The 24,216-nt window shown below is 39.6% G+C and overlaps 2 protein-coding genes across 10 annotated transcripts in view; both read right to left on the bottom strand.

Annotated features, from left to right (window-relative positions):
- Positions 1-24,216, bottom strand: part of LOC129779042 (protein dachsous) — a 269,924-nt gene that overhangs the window by 56,614 nt on the left and 189,094 nt on the right. The gene's annotated exons all lie outside the window — the stretch shown is intronic.
- LOC129779045 (actin maturation protease-like) lies at positions 17,516-18,446 on the bottom strand. The gene has a single exon (XM_055786298.1). It carries the CDS (start codon positions 18,179-18,181, stop codon positions 17,624-17,626), a length of 558 nt encoding a protein of 185 aa, XP_055642273.1. The 5' UTR covers positions 18,182-18,446; the 3' UTR covers positions 17,516-17,623.

Genomic DNA, 24,216 nt, shown 5'->3' with positions numbered 1-24,216 from the left:
GTATGTGTTTGTGTGTGCGTTTTTTTAGAGTAGAGAGTAGAGAGTAGAGAGCAAAGAGAGTAGAGAGTAAAGAGAGTAGAGAGTAAAGAAAGTAGAGAGTAAAGAGAGAAGAGAGTAAAGAGAGTAGAGAGTAAAGAGAGTAGAGAGTAAAGAGAGTAGAGAGTAAAGAGAGTAGAGAGTAAAGAGAGTAGAGAGTAAGAGAGTAGAGAGTAAAGAGAGTAGAGAGTAAAGAGAGTAGAGAGTAAAGAGAGTAGAGAGTAAAGAGAGTAGAGAGTAAAGAGAGTAGAGAGTAAAGAGAGTAAAGAGAGTAGAGAGTACATAGCACATAACAAAATCATGTTCGATCATAACATCCACCCTTCTCCGCCCATAAAACATCAAACAACACAACCCTCCGCCCCACTGGATGGTGCCTACACACTCTAGTAATAATACAAATTATCACAGAAGTTCAATTCGATAAGTGCACACTTTTGTCCAACTGCAAACAACACTCGAGAAATTCTAGTACTACGTTTCAAAGGTAATATTCTTTGACGAAAAATTCCTCCGACCAGAACGAGAACCAAACCCGAACCCCCGGCATGTTAGGTTTGACGCTAACCACTCGGCCACGGGAGCACACATAGGCATGTAAAGAATGACTTCTATCCGACTAATTTACAATGAATATTATATGAAAACCAAACTTCGTTGTGTAATTACATGTAAGTACGCGGTTGGTCAATATAAGTGGATTCATAATAAACGGATTCTACTGTATTATCACGAAACAATCGAGCTTCCTCGCGATATTTTGTTTCCGATCGACGAAATGAGAAGTAGTTGAAGTGGAACGAATTGAAAAGTAATCAAGCGACGCCATGACGGGCAAGAACAACTTGAACGAATGGAACGTTCAACAGGAGATAGTGAGTGCAAAAATGGGAATCAAATGGCGAGGAGACTTATTCTCTTCTTGGGACTGGTAAAGTGGACACAAAAATGAATCCATTCAAGCTAGAACAATTCAGCCCAAAGCCACCGATCAAAAGCTACGGGGCAGATGATGTGGTTAGTGATCCCCGATAATCGTTCGATTAATCGATTAATCGAATACTTCCTACAGAAATCGATTATTAATCGAACGAATACTGCACAACCAATAATCGAAGCGAACGAATAATTTACATCGATTAATCGATTCAAACCCAGAGCAAAAAAAACGTACAGCCGCTGCAGTTTTATCCTGAAAATCAATAATTATCTTTGACGCTCTCCTAAACTCCTAAAAGAAGCTCAATGCCGTCGATGCGAGATGAGCTTCGTTTACGAGTTTAGGGGAGCGTAAAAGGTAATAATTGATTTTCAGACGTAATGAACATTTTTTTGATTCCAGATGGCTTTCTAACAAATGAGAAATATTAGTCTAACTAATTATTTCTCTCAGTGTGACGATTAATCGATTAATCGATTATTTGGATCGATTAATCGTATCGAATAAGAAACTGCTTAAAAGTATTCGATTAGTGGATGAACGATTAATTTCAAAAATCGGGGATCACTAGATGTGGTGGTTAAATAGGACCACGAAATTAAACGGGTCGCTCTGGCAATGGAGCAAAACGTAACGAAAGTAGCCACTGAAAGCAGCGATGAAAAAGATCAACAACAACAACAAATCGTTGCCATCGTCCGGAGCTCATCAAAGTAGGCACTATTTGTCCTTTGTTCGGCAAGTTGGAACGATGAACTCCGGGGCCGAAATGGCCTCCTAGCCTACTGAACACCTTTCAACGGGTCTCTGGGAGGAAAGAAAAATGTTTTAACGCAGCTTCTACACCCACCAAATTGAGCCCCTCAACCGCAGGCTGCTCGGGAAACTCGCTTCTAGGAATCGAACCTCGGGCAAAAGCATTTCTCGCTCGCGCTTCATTAGAAACGGTTTCGCCAATCCGTTACATCGATCACAAACGAACGACGTTTATGCTGTTGAGCGGTGATTGGAGAGTGGTGGCTTCGGTTATTCGTTATGCAAACCCCGAGATGCGCTTTTTATCTTCTCTGCGCAAAACAGGCTTCCGCATCATCACCACCGCCATCATCATCAACAGCAAGAGCAGCAGCAGCAGCAGCATCTTCGTCGTCTTCATGTTGCGCCTACGGGTAGGTCAAAGGAAGACCGAGAAAAGTGGGCATATAGAATATTGTTATTACCCTCTCCTGGTCTCCTGTTCTCCTCCCCCCGCAGACAGGTTCCATCGATATGGGGCGGCACATGTGGGGAGTATTCGAGTGCGCGCATATGAAATTTAAAGTCTTGCTAAAAGCCACATAATATTGCAAATATTTATTACACAATTTTCATCGATACAACGACCACCGATCGATCGATCGATTGGAACCTGCTGATGTGTGTGCGATGAGCCGGGTCGTGGTGCGATAGCAAGACATTTTTGCGTGCGTCGTTTTGTTTTTTTCAAGGAAACGTTTGCACCGTCGTCATCCTCGTCGTCGTCGACTTCGTCGTTATTAATCTAAACCGAAGAAGCTCGGATATTGAACCTCTTGCACAGCACACTGTGATTAGGCCGTAATGTAGGAAATTAAAGAATAAATTTTCTATGAAATGTTTCCTGTGAGGTGAATCGATGGGATCCCACTGGATCCCAGAACTGTTTGCCGCAGAAATGGGCAGTCATCACATAGATAACACGCGATTGGCCCCAGGATCATTACAGGCTAAAGAACTCGCTTACAGGTTGATCGATGCAGCGCCGATAGTGGGATGCAATATAATGTAGTTTGTTTACAACGTATGGACGATGTATCATAATTTCAGCGATTCGTTATGTATAGCCGAGATGTTAAACGCACATCGTCTAATTTAGCAGAAACTAAACACCCATTTATCATCCAACTAAACGATAGAAACGAGGAAACCGCAGCCACACCTATGATGATGATGATGATGATGGGAGGAAGGAAACAAAGCAGGCGCTGCCCTGCGCCGAATGCGGTCGTGGAGGCAAACAAAATTGACGTCAAAACACGCGCAGCAGCGGAATGATGGTGGTGACCAAAGAGAGAACCCGGGAGAGAGTGATTATATTTTTGGATGAATTAGCGGATATTCCTTCTGTTCGGTCGCCCCTGGGCAGTGAGAAAATGACACTCAGCTGTCTAATTTGGTCAACCGAAATTTATAAAATTACATCTGGATACCGACGACGCACTGTTGATGTATGTCGTGCGTGTGTGTATGGGTTGAATGAGGACAACATGAGCCGCTGGCAATTCCGCCCGGCGATGGTTTGAGGTGAGTGGAGTGTAGTTTCTATTTCTACGAAGACTATCAAGCTGAAATGGCGAAGATTTGTAACGCCCTTGAGATGGATTTGTAATGTTTTATTTTTATTTGGATCGCTCAATCAGTTGGCGACGAGGATAAATTATCGGAAATTCATCCGGAAGGTTGAAGTGGAGGAGTTTCAACCGAGAGGTTGAAAAGAGTTCAAGCAAGAGGTTGAAGGGATTCCAACCGGGAGATTGTAAGAAATTCAACCAGGAGGTTAAATGTTAAATGAAGGTAATCCTTCCGGGAGGATGAAAGAATTCTACCAGGAGATTGAAGGGAATTCAACCGGGAGGTTGAAGGAAATTCAACCGGGAAATTGAGGTGATTCCAACTGGAAGATTGCAGTGAATTCAATTGGGAAGTCAAAGAGAGAGAAGATTGATATTGAATGACGAATGACCTTTAAGGGTTGAAGTGAAGTCATTCCGACCGACAAATTGAATAAAATCTAACCGGGAGGATAAAGTGAATCTAGCAGGGAGCTTAAAGTGAATTTAACCAGGAGATTATATTAGATGGAAGTAAGTGAATATAATCAGGTTCGGGTTCGATTCCCGTTCTGGCCGAGGTATTTTTCGTCAAAAAAATTTCTTCCGACTTGCACTGTGATCACGCGTATTCTAGAGCTTGCCACTCCAGAACACATTCAGAGCGTGTTATCCGGCATAGAAATCTGAACTAGGTACTAATGATAAAAATGAAGCAACTAATGCCTATGTTGAGAAGGAAAAAGTTCCACTGGGAACGTTAGTGCCATCCATGAAGAAGAAGAAGTGGTGGAGATCCATATCCGGAAGTTGGTGAATATAACTGGACGGTTGGTAAACACAACCAAGAGTTTAAAAAACGTAATCAAGAAAATGAAAAGCAAATGGTAGATGGAGGAGTAGATCGCGTTGTGAAAGTTGGGGAGTGAAAAAATGAATATCCTGAATGTTGAGAATAATTGAATGAATGCTTTATTTGGTGGTTTGTTTTGGTGTTTTTTTTTGAAATTTTTAAATGAACTACTTTCACATAAAATAAAAAACATTGAAGCATCTAGACCACATTAAAATGTTACTTTATGCTTAACTTTTGGAGGGTCGTGCGAATGAGCCGTTTCGCTGCGACAGTGACTGTGGTATGCAAATGGCACAGCAAAAGTTTTGCTAAAAATGACTGACATGTCTGCGAAAGTGTGATTTTCGAATGAATTCAGACGTCTAATCTCCAAGAAATGCTGTTGGAATTGAACCAGCACTAATTTATTATTCAGAACTCTTATCCGGAAAATACGGCAGAAGTAGCCTGTGTTCAGAAACACATGGGAACTACAGTCTCTTGGTGAACGACATACCTGTAAACGTGATAACTTTGCTACGAACGGTAGTGTTGAACGAGATGTCAACGACAAGGGACGGTTATTTCGATTTCTTTATTGGTAAGGTAAAAAGGATACTCCCGAGCCAAGTAGGGTAAATAAACAAAAAAGAAAGACGTTTAATTCAACCGCTTGTCGATTACTTAATAATTATTGAATTAGATACTCAATACTTCATACTAAAATATACTATCACAGTAAGAAGTTTTCAATTTTCGTATAGAAATATTGATGCTCTAATAATGAGAATACTTATTCTAAACGAGAAGGGTAATTTTCAGTCATAATTTTGTTATTGTGTCCATCTCTCGCGCTAATCCACCACCGTATATGTTTCACGCACACAAACTGTGACTTAGCTTCGTTGTCACGAATAGGGATGCCAGGTATTTTTTTCAAAATATTTTTGCGTGACACGAATAAAAAGTAAATAAGTGTTACTGTAAAAAACAAATGTCACTGGTAAAAAGGTGCAATTTATTATCATAATTTTTGGTAGATATTCGGTTGACTTATACTGGTTTCGAGGATTCTTCGTTATGAAAATTTCTTCAGACTTGCACTGGTACATGTGTATTCTCGAACTCAAAATATAGTCAAGGCGTGTCATTCCGCAAATTAAATACTATTACAAATGACGCATGTAATACTTCGTTGAGACGGCGAAATTCCTCTGAAAACGTTAAGGCGTTTGTATTTAACAAATACATTTTCGAAAAAAAATTTTTTTTCAAATTGTATTCAAAATGAAGCTGTCTATTCACGTCTGACATCCCTGGTCGCAAGGAACGAACCCAAAAGAAGCGAATGTCGAAAATATCGAAACACAAAACCATTCAACCAGGCTTTCGAGTCTCGTCCTGTTCTGACATTTCAGCAACAGGGCACCCACCAAGGAGCTCAGTTTTTTACTATCAAGTAGAAACTCACCATTTGCTAGTGTGGTGATAATACTTTTCTCTCGCTATTTGACTTGGTTTTGGTACGGTCACCAAAAATAATCGAAGTACAAAATTATGTGGATTATCTTTGTGTGAGTACCATCATTTGATACTCACTATAAATCGCAGCTCTGCTCTGCGATAAATCGCAGCTCACAAAAAGGACCTATAAAATCTCATATTTATTTGAACGAATGCTTGAAGAAGAGTTTGCTTCCATTGTATAGAAAGCATGGCCTGCCTCCTCTGTTTTGGCTAGATTTGACTCATTACTCCAAGTTGCAAAAATAATTGGGTACAGAGGGGTTTGGACGAGTAGACCGACCAGCAAGGCGCAAAATATTCTCACTAGATTGCAAGCATGCCACCGCATAGAAGAAGTAGTACCATGCAGTAACCGTCACTCATCCTAGAAGCGTTCCTTCGAAAGATTTCTTCACACGCCTCTTCCGTGGGAGTCATAATTGACACCATAATTGTGGATATTCTTGACTTTCTAAAGCGCTGCAACATGTTGTCAGGACTTGAAGCACTCACAACCCAAATGGACGAACCATTCGATGGTTCCGATAACCTTCCAGCAACTACGTACCCAAAAACGGCTCGTTAGAGTATTGGATAACCAATTCGCAACTGAACAAGATGTTGACCCCCAGAGGAGGGATGTTGAATCTAGGGTCTGTGAGAGGTATGTTGTCGTGGAGATTCCATCGGAAGATATCAATGTGCTTGGTAGAATGCGTGACCGTGATTTGTGGCATTCCAGCAGATAGTCAAATCTTCCGGAACGAGACGAGATTTTTATGACCACCTTTCGAGCGAAAAAAACCATGTCTTGACCAATGCCGTGGCGAATGTTATAAATATTTTGGATTTCAACAGCTTACTGGGATTCGTCCCTCCGACATCCTGAGGGAGATCCAAAAATTGTTCCGGCCGTTCTCACTAAAACTAGGACTGTTTCGAAGAAGCATTAGTTCCATCGCTTCCAAATCAGTTTAAGGATTAGCTACCAATGCTTTTCTGCCACATCCATGGTTAGACATTCTCTATTTCGATTAGTAAATAGCGAGCAAAATAGCGCACACACACTGCACGCTATTCTATACGTGTGAGTAGTTTTCGTAGGGGGTCTCCGTAGCCACATTGGTTGCGCGTTCGCTTAGTAAGCGATCGATCGTGAGTTCAAAACTCAGGACCCTCATTGACCATCTTTGTGTTGTTACAGAATAGCTACGTCCACGCAACAATCATCAGCGATGGAGATCGATCCACGGTCGAAATATGATCGATTCATCCATACAACTGCTCTGCTCTGCAAGACACATCGGGCTTGCTGTTCTATAAATAACTCAACAATGATCAATCAACTGTCTCCGCTGTCCGGTGGTCCAACTGGATAATGGAAGAACAGAAAGAATACTCTTACGCCTAAATGGCTACTGTGTGAATGTACCATATGTAATGGTATAGAAGGAATACTGGCGAATGGCAACTGTACTAATTATAGATATGATAACCATGTGACATGTACACGCTTAAATTTCGGCTCTGTTACAGCTAAAATGCTAAAATGGGATAAAAAAAAAGTAGTTTTCGTGTACGTTACAAAAGAGTCTAGCTCACCTGTAGCGTATGTCAAACCATGTTGAAACATCGATGCATGCACACGTACATGGGAGAGAGAAAGAGAGGAACGAATTCGTTTTGGGGGAAGTCACTTTAAAATGCAATGAGGACAATTTGAATGGGAAGAATGAAACGAAATAGTCGAGTCGGTAGAGGGAGATAACGACTAAACGCCCAACTGACTGTTTAGTCGTTTTGGCGGAGAAACTGCGTGAACAAGCCAAAAGTCACTACTAACTGAATACGGCTATACTACCAACTGAATACGGATATAGTCAATCAGATAGTCAGCTGACTATCCTCAGTTGACTATGACTATGCAGAGCCCTGTGCACTATCGATTGTTCCGGCGCCGCGATGATGTAAACAAAAATTATCTTGGCAGCTACTGTAATTCTTACACTCATAGCGTAAACCAGTGAAATTCAGAAAAAAATATTCAGATTTACGAACAAAATTATAAAATAATACTCATATACTAACTAAGTGGCACCATCCGGATTATTTTGTGTTCAATTTTTAGTTTACTCATACAATTTTTTTTCGGCTTGACTTTCGTCAAGCCGTCTCGGGTTTTTGTTGCATTCAGAGAGGAAGTATTTCGGGTAAATGTGTTTCGGATGAACGACATTCGTTGAAACTTATATAAGATAACTAGTTGACCCGGCAAACTTTGTTCTGCTACATAAATTATTCCTAGTGGACATGTAGTTGTCAAATTGAAATCATTAATTATTGTAAGTGTATTTAAATGTTTCAACGATCTATAAAATCTATCGATCTATCTAATGTGATCGATAAAAAAACGAATAAAATTATTTGAACGAAAATTTGTCTGGTGTTTGTGCTACTGAAAATGATGGAACGTATTATCATACAATAAACAAACGTGAAATGCTCGTGATTGATTGGAGAGCCAGGGCGACCACCGACAAAAATTTAAAAAAAACATATCTTATCTTAAATCAGTGTATTTCATTGACATAACTGACATGTTTGATCTCTGAAAAGTTAAATGCAAAGTGAAAAAAACTAATATACTTTTATCGTAAAATTGATAACTGTAATCCAAACCAGTAATCATTTCGTTCAATTGCTGTCTCGTTGGTGAAAAATACGCATTTCCCGATTTCAAGATGGCTTAATTTATTAGTGCTGGGTTCCGTTCCTTGCCTGGGGAATCAAAGATATACGCCAGACAACTTCATTGGAACTGATGTATCAGCTAATTTGATGGCGCATTAATTTGTCGTTGTCATTCAATATAGGTGCATTCACATCGGTATTCTGAATTAGAAATACTGCCGATTCCCTTATTTACGGATGTGCAAATGTATTTATTGCTCTTCACCGAATCGCAGAACTCAACATTAATCTGAGCATTGAATGTTTTTATCAGCTCCTTGCATTATCGAGAAACTTAATCCATAATATAAAATCATTATCAGAGTAAATTTTTGTTCAGGATTTTAGCCACTTGCAGAGCATTATTACGCTGTCACACAGCAAATGTATTAGAGCCTATTTTTATTTCAGATGCGTTTTCATTTTACTCAAAAATTCATAACCATTTTCGCTTCACAGTAAGGAAACACGAAGCTCAATTGGACTTGAGTCGAACGGATTACAGAGTGATAGTGATCCGTTCGGATAAATGTGAGTCGATCGTATTTCAAAATACAGGAGAATAGTTGATCAGTGGGCTAATCTGGGATTTCTGAAGAAATTTCACTACCTCAGCGCGCTGTTTCCCAACTAACCGAACTAAAAATGTGAGTATGAGGTAATCTTCGCTTTTGTCATTCAACCGAATACATTCGGCAACGTGTTGTACCGAATACATGTAATGTTGTAAAGAAGCTCATTGAAGACCTATTTTTTTTAACATAGGTGCTGTAACGTTATGACAATGTATGGGTTTAGGCCTGGCAATAGCAAGGACTGTGTCGGTGTTGCTCATGATAGAGTCTTGCAAGTAAATGTATGCTTCCTTACGCCGTTTCTGCTTTTTGTTTTGCCGAAGGAATCGACCATGGATTGTTGGTGCAGCTCATGCAGCTCGTGCAGCTCGTAGAATGACGTTTTCCTGACCGCGTGAAATCATCATACGACTCTCATACAAATCGCACTCTTTTATTTGTTTCGTCGCCTCTAAGCACATGTACATCATAATGAATAAGATACCTTCAGAGCGGTCGAGAGATTTTCATCAAAGATATTTTTTCTGATTTGCGCTGAGTTGCTCGACACTCAGAATGCATTTAAGGCGTGTTGCTTGGCATAGAAATTTCAACTAAGTTCTAATAAAATTTACGCAAGTAATACTACATACTACAGATTATTGTTTCTTCTTCGAATCACAATTTCTCGCTTCGCTGTCCAGTCGCCTGCCATGATTCCAGCAAGGTCCTCAACAATATATGCATTGGATCTACACACGTACTCATCAGCCGATGATTTATCACGATTGATGACAATAGCGTGATTGTCATTTTGCAATCTGAACATGTGAGATTTGAAGAATTGTCAATCAAAGTTCACTCAAAAAATGTTCCAGCTCGCCGGCGATCCGCCTAGATTTATGCGAATTGAGGTTACTTGCGCATGTTTGGACGAAAGTTCGATGAAGCTGACGTAGCGCCAACTGTCATTTAACAACGTGAATAAATTCGTTTTGTCTGAAAAACGGGCGACGGCTAAATTGTTTCGATCTTTTTTATACAAAAATATAAAAATTTCGATTTCGATTTCGAAAATTTTCGAGCAAAATGTTTTTTTTTGAAGCCAAATTCAAGAGAAAAAAAATACAAAAATAAAATAAAAGATCTGGATTTTTTTTCCTGCATAGGATCATCCTAAACGGCTTTAAATATACGGTAATCGGTACCCTAGCGGTATCATCTATAGTTTACGACCTATTGTTATGCCTACCAAGTTTTTGTGTGTAATTTCATACAAATCGGTCGAGCCGTTTCGGAGGAGTTCGACCACCAACATTGTGTCACGAGATTTTTATGTATGTAGAAGATTTTTTTTAGTTTTTAAAAGTTTTGCGCTTTTTTTCGAATGTCGAGACATGAGCGGAAGTAAAAAGATCACTTATCATGGAAAAGTGATTACGAACATGTCGCACCAATTGCATTGTATGAAGTATTTGATCGATATGTCGATTCAACTAGACGGCGCTAATAGCTTCACAATACGCAAAACAATGGACCAATTGAAGGACTAGTTTGAGGAGCAGTTACTTTTCCGTTTTGGATCTATAAATTAGCCGCATTAGTCGATTTTTATCAATTGGTCAACCTGTGGAGGATCGTGCCATGCGCCATGTTTTTTCCTCCACCAAAATTCCAACCACATTTACATCTGTTGGTATGTAAATAATCGGTCTATTATGGTGAATTTTTAAAGCGGAAGCTACACACATTTTTTCGGCACGCATCAATCCACTTTCTCTCCCGTGAACCGCTTAACGGCGGTGCGGCGTGAAAAACAAGCAAGCAGGCGATATCCGTTGTATCATTAACCGATGCCAAAGTAATTAGATCGATACGGTCTCTAATCTGGAGGCAACAAATTGATCATGAAATGAATCTCCGCTCCGGGCCGCGCGTCGGTCACAACGGTTTATCTGGCTGAGAACAATCGGGAAGAACTCTGACTTCCGTTCCTTTTTTTTCTTCGTTTGCGTTTGCCCTCTTCCAGCGGCCAATCCTTTCGTGAGTAGCATCATAAGCAAAAAAAAAAAAAAATCAAAAAAGATTGGGGAACGAGTCAGCGCGAACCGAACGTAAAATGAAATATAGAATTATGCTCGAAAATAATTACCAACCAGATGGTCAGATTTCAAAATATTTTTCAATATAAATTCGTCTCGGAATAATAGAATGACGCGGCCGGGGAGCTCCGTGCGAGGGAGGGAGAGTGAGCGGCTGGGGTAGGGTCGTCAAGTAGCCGAAAAGGAAGCCCCATGGTTGGCCATCGCGCGCGGTAGATTGGAGTGAGGGCTTCATCTAAATGAGAAAAGCAAGGAAAAAAACGAATCATGACTGAACCTCAACAACGGACCGCCAGAATAACAACGCAAGGAAATTCAGACACTCTCGCATAACACGCAGATCAGATAATGGCTTAAAATAAGAGAGTGTGGAGGTATAGTATTAAAATTACTTGTTTTTCACTGATTCTTGTTGGTCGTTGGTTGGCTGATGTTGAACTGCCGGTTGGGTCTCTGTTTGTGCTGGGGTACGCTTCTCGTGGGATTGATTGGCCCCGGCCATTCCGGGAGAGGTTCGCGACTAATGAGAAAGTTCTTCCGCGTTTTGCGTTGAGCTTCTTGCTGTTTCCCACGGGCCAACCGCGATGACAATAGCTGCTGCGAATGGGGGAGAATTTGATGCATTTTTGCCACGACAATCGTAGCAAATGGCGAACAACAATGTGGATACGCGTGGTTAACTCTCCGAATGGAGATTTCTCTTCGGGACTGGTACACTGAACACGGTTAACACTTTCTTTCCCTAGGAAAAAAACAACAGCAGTTGCAAACGGACTTGTGTGTCGGCGTACCGAAATTGACGAAATTAGTCAGAGGCAGCCTCTCCACGCCACTCTCGCACAATATAATGAACAATAATTGAATTACAATAGCGAAAATGTTTAACCATTGAGATCAAATCTCGTACCAATCATCCACTGGTGGCCACTAACGGTTCATAATTGTGCGAAATTGCATGGTATCTTGACCCCCCTCAAGGCAGCTTCCTTTGGACAGTTCGCTCGCTTCGTTGCGATTTCTACTAGCAGTCAATTATTTTGTATTACCTAGTTCGAATAAAAATATATGCGAAGAGCGAACCGAAAATTCGACACAGAAGATACACATGAAAATGGGGGCATCGTAGCGATTTCTCTCATTCTGGTCCTTTCTTGAGACACTTGACTAGAAATAGTACAAGTTTTCCCAGTATATCCTTCGCAATAAATTTTCATTGATTGTTATTTTGGCGGACGAAATTCCAGAGCGCATTCCTCCGACAGCTTTCGCAATGTCCGAAACAAAAACAATCGTGAAAGATAAAAAATTGTGACTACTCTGTAAGAATCTAACAGCTATCGAGCGGCGGAGCGTTTTGCGGGGTCACCATAAGGGAGTCCCAGGAAAGTATTTCATTATCTGTTCCCACTCCTTCATCTCTGCTTCTCCGCGCTCTTGAATCATTCCACCGGCCAGCCTCGATCCCCTGATCTTGATCAACACTTTGTTTTCTCTGATCTGTGTTTTGTTGTTGTTACTGGTAGTGGTGGTAATTTTCATTCGCACCGTGTGTCCAGCCGACCGTTACCTCGTTCGTTCGATCGTTCGTTCGTCCACCATGTTCGACCCATCCATTCGCTCCACCCCGTTTTTTGCACGAAAATTTTCTCCATTTCACTCGCCCCGTTCGGTGGCTGATGCGAACACCTCCTCCTCTGCTCTGGTTCTGGTCTTCTGGTCTTCTGAGGCTCGGTATCAATTTCAGATTTAATCATAATGAATCAAAATAAAAATGCGTAGATGTGACCAGTAGATAGCAATTTTACGGTCCATGGGAACTAGTAATAAATTGAACAAATATCTGATTTCATTTACCATCTTCATATTCACATTTTTTTACTAAGCACACATTCATAGGTCCGCAGAAATGTTCATTGATTGATATTATAATCTACCCTTTAAAATTACCTTTTACTATAAAATTCCTAGTACTTCTACCAAAACTCGTCATTATAATATCAGATTATTTTCAGACACAATTCTCGGTCAAGATTTTTCAACCACTTGCAAATAACATGTTTCTCCGTTACATGGAATAAATGTTTGATACAGAAAATATGATAGAAGAAAGACAGCCCTAAATCGGACAATTCCTTTCTCGAGTTTTGCTCTTATCAACACATTCGGTGATCCATTTTTATTTATATAGATAGAAGATGGTATAGGAGTGCGTTTTGTCACATTAAAAAAAAATCAATTGTCATTGGTTGAAATATGTGTATTATTTTTACGGGACCCCCTCTTCATTTCAGAGGAGGGAGGGGTATCATACCATCATAGAAACATTTCTCATATTCAAAAACCTTCACATGCCAAATTTTGCTCCATCTAATTGATTAGTTTTCGATTTATGCACAAATTTGTTTTTCGTATGGATGGCAGCTCTCCCTTAGAGTGGGGGGAAAGTGTCTAACCACCGTAAAAGCATTTATTGCACCCTAAAACCTCCGCATACCAAATTTGGTTTCATTTGCTTGATTAATTCTCGAGTAATGCAGAAATTTGTGTTTCATTTGTATGGCAGCCCCCCTCAGAGAGGGAGAAGGAGTATCTAACCACCATAGAAACATTCATTGCATCCTAAAACCTCTACATGCCACATGGTTTGCTTGATTGCAGTGTTTGCCAAATGATACACTCATTGAAAAAATCGCTTTCGTTCGTTCAAATATGATCTTTCAGGAAACATTTCCCCCAGCGGTATTCTATTATTGTTATGTGCTGCAAATCACGACACAAAAGAGAACGAGACAACTCTGCATCGGCTCGCACTTCATTGCACACCAGCATGCAAGCAAAGCTATCATATTCGCTTTCAGTGCAGAAAGCTTATTTTCTTCTTTGCCTCTAACATATGCATACCGACCTCTCCATGCATCATGAAACAGCAAGATCATACGGACAACGCAAAGCGAAAGATTCATATTCAGCTAATGTAGCAGATCCTGATTTTTAAGTCTCAGAGAGTGCAAACTATATGATTATTTAGCTCGATAGAGGCTAAGGGAAGGGTAGTCAGATTATATTTTCCATTTTTAACGCCGCTATCCCTTGAAATGTGTATATTCATATAGACCGCATAGTTTTACTAGCAACACCGCTCCAGTGAGAAGCAAAAACTCTCGCGTTTTATCTCTTTTCCCATTCGCTGCTCTCCGCAAATGGTGACGTAATGATGACGTAATTTTTCTTGTATCATTTATTGCTTTACACTTGTCTGTCCAGTGGGTTTCGCTATAGTAAAATGAGACGATATAAGTGCGATTCACATACAACATACACGTCACGTTCACGTCCCGTCACGTCACGATACTTCAATGATTCTACTATGCAATTCTCATGAAAACATTCACATACACCAGCAACGTAACGACCCGTCAGCATACGTTCAACGAAAACGACCGGCAGGGTTTGTAGAAAAGAATAATTGACGGAGACGGACGGCTCGTTTGGTTTTTGTCTGGGCTTTGTGTCTCGGCTTTTGTTTTGATTTGGTTGTACAGTAATTTACATCTACATCGATATTAGGCTAATTGAACAGATCTGTGATGCAACACGTTTAATTAGACATTTATACCTCTAGTTGGACATTTTTGTAAACATTGAGTTCGGGACCCAAATTATGGCCCACATTGAAAGTCGCCACCGGTCGCAAATATATCGCATATCGCATATAAATAACTTACTGTACTTTTTATGCCAACATATCTCTTAGCTCCAAATTTCGGAGTGAAAATCATTCGCGACTTGTTGAAAGAATTATTCTATTTATTATTATTGTTGCATAAGGGTCGGACTACGGGGTTTAAGCATTTAAATAATTGAATTCAATGATTCTCATTGAATTTTTCAAAATTTAGAACTGATTCTAGGCATGCTGATTTGAAAGAGGGCATTGCAATTTAAAATTGTTGTAGGTGGCGACACCATGAATAAAATTAAATAAATCATTCGTTTGGCATTTGACGTGACGGTGCTGGTGGAAGCATTGACTGCATGTGTGAATTGGTGGAGACGTTGACGGAACGTAGACGTTCTTCTCCGTAACGTGCTATGTGAATCGCACAATATGCGGTTCAAACTTGTATGCAGGCTTCGAAAATAGTGTGCCATGTTTGATACAACTCGAATATGCAAACAACAGTCTTCGTTCCTCTCTTAGTTTAATCACTAAATGTTACAAAAGTGATTGCTGACATTCATACAAGTATCTGAATGATCCTCTCATATTTGGTTATATGTTCGTGAGAGTTTACTTGCATGACACATTGTGTATCATTTGATTTTGATCGAAATCCAAACACTGCTTGATTGATTCTTGAGTAATGCAGAAATTTGTGTTTCATTTGTATGGCAGCCCCCCCTAAGAGAGGGGGAGGAATATTTAACCACAATAGAAACATTTATTGCACCCTGAAACATCTACGTTCCTAAATTGGTTTCATTTGCTTGATTAATTCTCGAGTAATGCAGAAAATTGTGTTTCATTTGTATGGGAGCCTCCCCTTAGAGAGAAGGGAGGAGTATCTAACCTCTACGTGCCTAATTTGGTTTCATTTGCTTGATTAATTCTCGAGTAATGCAGAAATTTGTGTTTCATTTGTATGGCAGCCCCCCCTTAGAAAGGGGGGAGGAGTATCTAACCACCATAGAAAAATTTATTGCATCCTAAAACCTCCACATGCCAAATTTTATTTGGTTTGCTTGATTAATTCTTGAGTAATGCAGAAATTTGTGTTTGATTTGTATGGCAGCCCCCAGTTCCCCTAACGGAGAAACATGTTATTTACAAGTGAATCAAGAATCTTGTGCGAAAATTGTGTCTGAGAATAAATTTATATTACATCAAGTTTTGGTAGAAGTACTAGGAAATTTATAGTGAAGGGAAAGGGCCAACTGGAAGATCAATCAGTGAAGAGTTCTACGATTGAACTCACGAGCGTTCGCTTAGTAAGAAATCGCGTATGTTTTTATTTTGATGTATTCGTCTCTGCCCGTATATCAATGTTATGGAGAGAAAAATCGGAAAATTTTCGGAAAATTCTGAAAGGCCAGAAAATTCGGAAAATTGTATTACCACATGTTTTACAATTATCGTACTGTCTCAAATTCCGAACACGTAATTTTTGACTCTTTTTAAAGACTGAAAACTTAATTTACTGAACATCAATGTTGTTTTAATACCTATAAATGTTGTTATACGGAAGGGTATAGCCTTAAGAATATCGAGGTCATTATTACGATTATTTATAAAATTGATGCTCAGTAAATATACACTCTGTCCAACTTCTGTCAGACCAGGTGGTGATCTTGCTGCTTTGTGTCATTGTAAACAAACAATGCTTCAATTTATATTCTAGTGTGTAGGTATTGGTGACTACCATACACTGCATGATTTTCATATGTGTGTGTGTGCAAGCGCTGAGCGTAAACGAATGTTTTCGTATTTCCAACTGTCAAGTTTCTATAAGACCAGTTACATTTTCCGTTGTTTTAGTTGTTTTGATCCATGCATCTGGAAAATACCGATGGGAAATTTGCTCACGGAGAGAGAAAAAAGACAGATCGATGCATTTCACCAAGAAAATGGTGATATTAGAGAAATTGCTCGTCGAATCGGGCGATCCCATCCAGTAGTGCTCAATTATTTGGTGAATCCTCAAGGATACGGTAAGAAGGAGAGAGCTCCACGTAAATCGAAGCTCGCTGACCGGGATATGCGGGAAATAGCTAGAACAGCTTCGAATACCTCAAAATCGCTTATGCAAATAAAGCAATATTTCAACTTCTTAACTACTCGAGTGACATTTCGTCATATTTTGGTAAAAAATCCTCACATAAAGAGGATTTAAAAGGTTAAAGCTCCTCATTTTACACCAAAAACTAAAAACATAATTTTTTGGACTGGCCGGCTCGCTCTCCAGACTTGAATCCTGTTGAAAATCTTTGGGGGGATCCCTGTACGCAGAATCTACACTGAGGGAAAACGGGACACCACGATTGGAGAGCTCAAGGTCGTAATTTCCGAAAAATGGAAAAATATCGAGAAATCCGTTCAGCAGAATTTGGTAAATAATATGCCAACACGAATTTTCAAGGTTACCATATCCACTTTTTTTAAGTTCGCGCGAAAATAATTATAATTATTCACATCAATTGTTAATTGTGCTAGGAATCAAACGATACAGTGTAGGAGTAGCTGTACGGGGAGGACATGAAGCTTTCGGAGGAAGTGGATTACTGGTCTTCGGTGTAAACACGTAAACAACAGTTGAGATAAAGAAACCTATGATATGCAAATTTGCAAAAATAAAGCATTTGGAAATGTTTTGGCCAATTGAATCAAAACTATATAGTATTTTTTTTTCTTTGCGCTTATGTTGACTTATTTAATGATGCATAATGAATAGTAGAACAGATATCTGAAACTGAAAATTTGTTAAAATTTGTTGAAACCAAAATATACAGTACGCGATACTCTTAACGTTTATGCGTACGATTTCCATCAAACGTTTATTTATTTACGCTGGTTTCTATAATGCTATTTCATCCTTCGCTTTGTAGTGCTCGATCATTATGAATTTACAACGGAGACCATTGTAACCACCAATTCCACCCTGCGGTAAAATGAACACTTCATTTGGGTAGCCATTCGGTTGGCAAAACTCGACTAGATTGGCATTGCTAAGAGCTAAATCACGAAGGGACCATAAGGCAAGGTTTCGTGTTTTAGCATGTCGTGCGAAAACGTAGTAATCATCAAATTGATCAATTAGATAACCAGTAATTAACGCCCAATGAGCCTTGTGACCTCGGTTGAGGCATGGAGTGTGATTCCGGTCGGGATCATATGGCACCAAGAATATTGATCCAAGTCGTAATTTTATTTTTACGGTCGGTTCATCCATGCTTCCTCCCACTAGCGTGTGGATGACTGGTTTATATTCCTCCAGATGACGGTTATCCTCCAAACCAATGGAAAATAAATCGTTTAACTGTTGCGCACTAAACATCTCTCCATTGTTAGAGTATCCTTTTGCTATGGCCATCTCTAGGAACGTTTTCGCCGATGGGGATCCCTCGAAGAACATGCTGATGTGTTGAATGTCAGTGGCTGACGTTGGATTATATTGGAATTATTATTGACTAAATCACATTTTAATTCGACCAAAGGCTGTTTGATCGTCGTCTCTGTTGTTTTCGTCGTAGGTGCAAAATGTATCCTTGGAGGTGGTGGTGGCGGATGTGGATGATTGGACATTTAGATTTAAATTGTTGATGATACGGATAGAAGGGGTTTACAGAGAGAAATGTAAGTTCAACACGAGCAGGGACTGGACGTAAAAAGGGCAACTGCAGCAGGTTGGAAATTGTCAGGGAATATATGTATATATAGTATTAGTGGTTAGAATAAGCTTTTGACAATGATTAATAGCAGGTAAGTTGAATAATAATTGGCAATATTTGTGAAAACCTCCCGAAATTTATGTGCATACATGAAAAGCCTATTTCTCTTTCCATGCGTGGATTTCATCCTAATCGACCTTAAGCTGTTCTCCTATAATAGCGAACAGGAGAAAGTCGCAATGCTTTGGAGAACAATTCGAACTTAAAGGTCATAGGTGTTGAACAGATAATAGAATTCTCATCAGAATCAGCATACAGATTACAGATTTTTTTGATTTTCATACAGATTTACAGATTTTTCAAAATAACGATTCAATAATAGTTGTAGCTTGATCTCAATAATATTTTTTCTCAATTCACCAATTTTATTCATATAGAATCAGTCTGAATGAGATGAATAAAAAGATGCAAAAGCCTGTGTCATCGGCTAGCTTCACAATAAATAAATAACACTGTTTATTTCTCTCCTGCTAAAGCACAGTGAATACGAATTTTTCGTGGGTGCCACCAACATCGTCAAATTCATAATAACTATGCCAATCAATGCTACTAAAGCTAAGATTATGATTCAAGATTGAACCTATAAATTTAACCCTTTGCGGTCCTATTGAATTTCGACATGTGTGTCGTACTTGTCTCATTTTTTTACATGATAAAGAAGTGATGTATAACTTTGTGAGATTATGAAAGATGAACAATATTCCTTCTTTTTTTTTGCAAACTTTTGATAAGTATTTACTGAACAATGTTTTTATGTTTATGTTCATAAAATATTTGCTATAATTCTACTTCGTGTGATATCCTTCGCATCACAAAATCACGAAAAAAAATTAGTTTGGCGTCTTTCGACTTTTATCTTTTTATTTTTACATACAGAACAATGCTCTTTACATCTACACAGTGCCGTACACGGAGTTTTCCATTAATCCTTTCCTCAAGTATGGATGACAACTCTTGTATATACTGAGTACCGTTATTTATTATTCATAGTGGCACCGTTTTGTTCTGTGAATAAGTGAATAAGACTATCAAATTAGTTTAGAAAAAGTGTGAACTGATACATTGTTGCATAAATTATAATATTAGTATACTTCTTTGCTGTGGTGGCAGGAATTAGACGAACGACAAAAGGGTAGATACAGATTCCGATACAGATTTTCTGAGAAAAAACTCAAATAAAATGATTTTTGGAGACCAAAAACACAGATTTTATTATGGCAACCCTACTCATCAGTACAAAACGTGACAAAAAAGGTTGCAAAGGAAGCAGAAAGTCGAGAAAGGCAGCAGAAGGAATTCTCGGATTTTCTGAGCAAGTATTTGGCGCTTTACACCGGCTTCTTCAAAGCAAAACGTTCGTGATCCTTGAAACTGTCACCTAATTGTCATTTGACTACGATTTGTGTAACAGCGACCTGATGTTGATGATGAATTCAGTTTCTTGGACATCCAAATGTTATCATCACTGAGTCAATTCAAACTACCGCATCCAGAATTGTTAACATCGTTTGTAATTCAAAATATCAATATTGCGATCGGGTCTTTAACCACTTTATCTCATGGATCACGTTAGCTGCAGTATCGGCAAGATTTAATTCTACTGGCAGCAGAAATGCATTGAATTTGTCTGCTTGAGAAGTATTATGACGATTTATTCGATGTGGTTGAGTCCATATCGCTACTGTTATAAAAAAATATTCCACATAGACCTCTGACTCATTGGCTATCCAATCAAGTCCCAACTAGTCCCAATGCTTCCAGAGCAGGTATTCCGACAGCAAAAAAAAACAACACCCTATAAGGATAAGCCGATTCGTGGAATGCACACCCTTTTATTAGCTACAGGAAAAATCTTATCACATTGTGTCTTACCCTCTGGACACATCGCGATGTGTAGGTACAGGTACATATTATTACAGTTGCCAAACCACGCAGATGCGGTTCGTCGTGGAATCGAGCCATCATCACAATCGCTCATATTCGCTACATAAAGGGCTGGCACATAGTAATGATGGGGCTTCCCGACCTCTTCTATAAGCAAAGAGGGAGGATCCGTTCCCGCTGCGTGAGTAGCTCAAATAGAGAGGTCTACCCATCATGTTCGAAATCGAAGTTATCCCTCGCATCTTCCCTCCGTGTGGCCCCTTTGCACAGTCAATATCATAGTTATGCTAGAATCATGAAGAAATATCCACGTGTACTCCATTTTTGTACGACCGATCCGACCTGCTGCCATTGCTCTCGGTTGTTCTGGGGTGTTGCATGCATCGAAAGAAGGGCAGAGCGAATATACATGGATACATGTTATCATAAAATTAATATTTCTCCATTCTCTTTTTTCCTCTCTCTGTTTTGTTTTTATCGATTATCTATCCAATAAAGTATAATATTAAAAGTTTATAATGACGAAGAATTATTTTGCACTTCTATATTTTCCTCTTCTGGGTAAAGTGCGCGCGCTGGTTGGCTGCTTGGTGCACTGACTGACTGACGACGACGACACCAGCCCATGATCGTTGGTGGCTTAAGTGGGGAGCGGTTAGGGGAGCGGAAAATGTAAGTGTATTTTACATTACTTGCACTGAGCCATCACGGCAGCAGCAGCAGCAGCAGCAATGGCGGACGGTGGTTTCGTTTGGGGCTGGATCGTGAAATGTGCTGCTTGATAATACTTGTATGCCCACACTTCACCATCAACGTCATCCGGGGACCTCATGCTTGCTCCCCACACCGAAATCAAGGGGGGGGGGGAAAGTGTGCATAGTAGATCGTCGGGGCGCAGCATAAGTCGTCATAAATACGTACCACACCATCAGCATCATCATCATCATCATCATCATCATCATCTCCGTTACAACGGAGGCTGGCTGAGGTGTGAGATGGGAGGATGGGGGAGAATGGGTCCAAGAGAGTATGCACCCATTTGCAACTGCAGAAGCAGCAGCAGCAGCAGCAGCCGGTCAGTGTCAGAGTGGTATGCTGCGGCCGACGATGTAATCATCATTCAAGAAACCCCTTTGGATCGGAGGGGGGCATGACGACGAAACGAGGAGGTACTAAGAGCATATATTAAGAGCTTTGGAAAAATGGAAAACAACAGCAGCGAACAACGGGGAAAAGACAGCACAAACAGAAGCGAAGAAAGAGCAACAAAAGTGCCATGAAAGGAGGGTCCGCTTCTGCATCTGAGATGAGAGAAAAAGAGAGAGAGAGAGAGACAGAGAGAGCGCAGAGCTGCATCGAGTGCTGATGGAGTAAGTACTTTTTTTTGTGCGCGACCAGGGAACCAATCAAATTCAATGAGCATTGATTGCAAGGGATGAAATAATCAATATTTGAGAAATTATTGGATGAAAATGGCGGACGAAAGGGGCGAAATTTGTACTGATGGTTGAGATGAGATATTTTTTCTCGTTTGTTTTTTTTGGGTTACATCAGCTTCTGGCAAAGCTGATCAACGAATGTTCTGATGGGTGCAATCGTTCCTGTTCATGTCATCATCATGTACCTTTTGGATCCAACTCAGTGTTTTATTTTGTTCTACACTGGCGACTGACGATCCGAAAATTATGATTTTCTCTGGTCGGCATTTTCATTTTTTAAATCAGATACGGTATGACTTCTGAGAATAACAAATAACACTGCTGGCTAGAGGTTTGTGCTGAGGTCCACTGAATTTATTTTCTCATTTGAAAAAAATTAAAGCACATAAAATTCGTTATTTATAATTTTAAGGATTGCTAAACCTGGCATACTGATAATGTCCAATTTCAGTTCAACAGCTGCTCTTCAGTTAAGACGAGTAGTCTTTTTCCGACGAACGAAAAAAATTGATTTTGCTGTTTCGACACATTGAAACTAGCATCATCAGTAAATCAATGATATGAACGTGTCGTAGTCAACTGAAGAAATATCAATAAAATTTGGAAATTTATGATAAAAAATAGAAGAGACTCCAATCACGACAAACTGACGCTCAGAGAGAAAACTAAGATCACCAATATATTATTCGGATCTATTCAGAACATTTTGTATAGAGATTTGCACTCCAGGCAAGTCACTGTGAGATTAGTACTGATGCATAAATGTAAGTGACGCGGTGTGGGTATGTGTGTACGGTACGCATACGCATATATAGATTGGTTTAATTATATCGATGATTTTAAAATGAGTTCTTCTTGTAATCGTTTCCATGAATTCTTACTCATCTGCTGGGTTCAGAGTCATCACCAGATATCATGGCTTTAAAATGAATACTGCCTTCCCTGGTACATGCCACTCAAAACACATTCAAATCTTATCGTAATTGACCCAATCTAAGGGGGACACCCATGTGTTCATTCACCCGTGTATTTTCGATTTCTGGAACATTTCTTATCGCTTATAGAGCACAGAGCATTTTCATTTCTCCATACATTTTTTCTGTGCATTCATGTGCTTACCAATCCGTGTTGTAAAACATTTACCTATTCGTGCTGTCAGAAACAGGGAACTAATGTATCAGCGAGATAAGATATTCATATTCCAAAGCGACTCAGACGCACGTAAAACACTCGATCGAAAAGATCGAACGCAGCGTTCGTTCTACGTTCTACCAGAAAACATTCAATCCTAATGCTGATATCACACAGAATGTTTGCTAAATACAAATAAATAATGGAACCTCGTCATTTTTCACGCCGTATGGTGAAGAGTGCTTCCGTGTTTTTTCATCAAACGTTGTGATTATTGTTGAAAAAAATTGCGTCATATGGCCAGCTTTTATATTGTTCTCACGGAGACAAGAATAACTCATCAGTTGCTTTTACAAAACCACGCAAACCAGGTTTCCCGAAATTTTCTATTGAGGAGCTGTTTCTAAAATTTCGATGCATTCGGAAATAATATCCATTGTAATAAATAAGCGATTTGAATAAAACATAGTTTCGAGTCCTGCGCCAACAACGCGGTCGTATCTTGCTATTCAAAATAGTGACCCAGGATCGTGTCCGAACCTTTGCCAGTATCTGTTGTGGTACTTGATAGAACTCACTGGTGCCGTGTCAGGTGAATATTGAGCAACATCGGTAATATTTTAATTTGCGTAAAGAATATGTCAAAATTTCTAATCGGTTATTTCTCACGTAATGAAAAATGTGTTTACAAACACAGTGGCGTGTTTGAAATTTCTTTGATGGAAAATCCTCCGAAAAAATGAGAGTTGCATTTACAGGATGTGAAAAAAGTGTTGGTAAATCAATCTGGAACTTATCGTCCCGCAACCCCAAGTGTGTTTCGTCAAGTGTCGTTAACAAACTCAATCTCTGGAGTTTAGTTCGTGCCATCTAATCTGACAATCAATTTCACCATGTGAGTGCACTTGAGGCTACCCGCGATCACAAATGTACAACGTGTTGACGTCAGCCTCCTCAAGACAAAATTATTGATTCTCAGTCTGTGTGACCATATGCTTGAGTATAGGAGGGATAATTAGAGGATAATCATAGGTTGTACTATCCGGCCAATATTTGCTATCCGGTCGGGCACCGGATAGTGACAGACTATTCGGTCGGATACCGCATATTAGAAAAAAAAAATTTCTCATGACAACAAGATAAATTGTATATACAGGGTTTTCCAACTTTAAATTCCGAAAGAAAATTGAAATAAAACACACTTGGAATTCGAATTTCGATGAAACTTTTATTTCAAATTAAATCATTCAAATGTCCACCTAGGT

The sequence above is a fragment of the Toxorhynchites rutilus genome, chromosome 3 (genome assembly GCF_029784135.1).
Source record: "Toxorhynchites rutilus septentrionalis strain SRP chromosome 3, ASM2978413v1, whole genome shotgun sequence".
NCBI lineage: Eukaryota > Metazoa > Arthropoda > Insecta > Diptera > Culicidae > Toxorhynchites > Toxorhynchites rutilus.
This window is presented reverse-complemented; position numbering and strand designations above follow the sequence as displayed.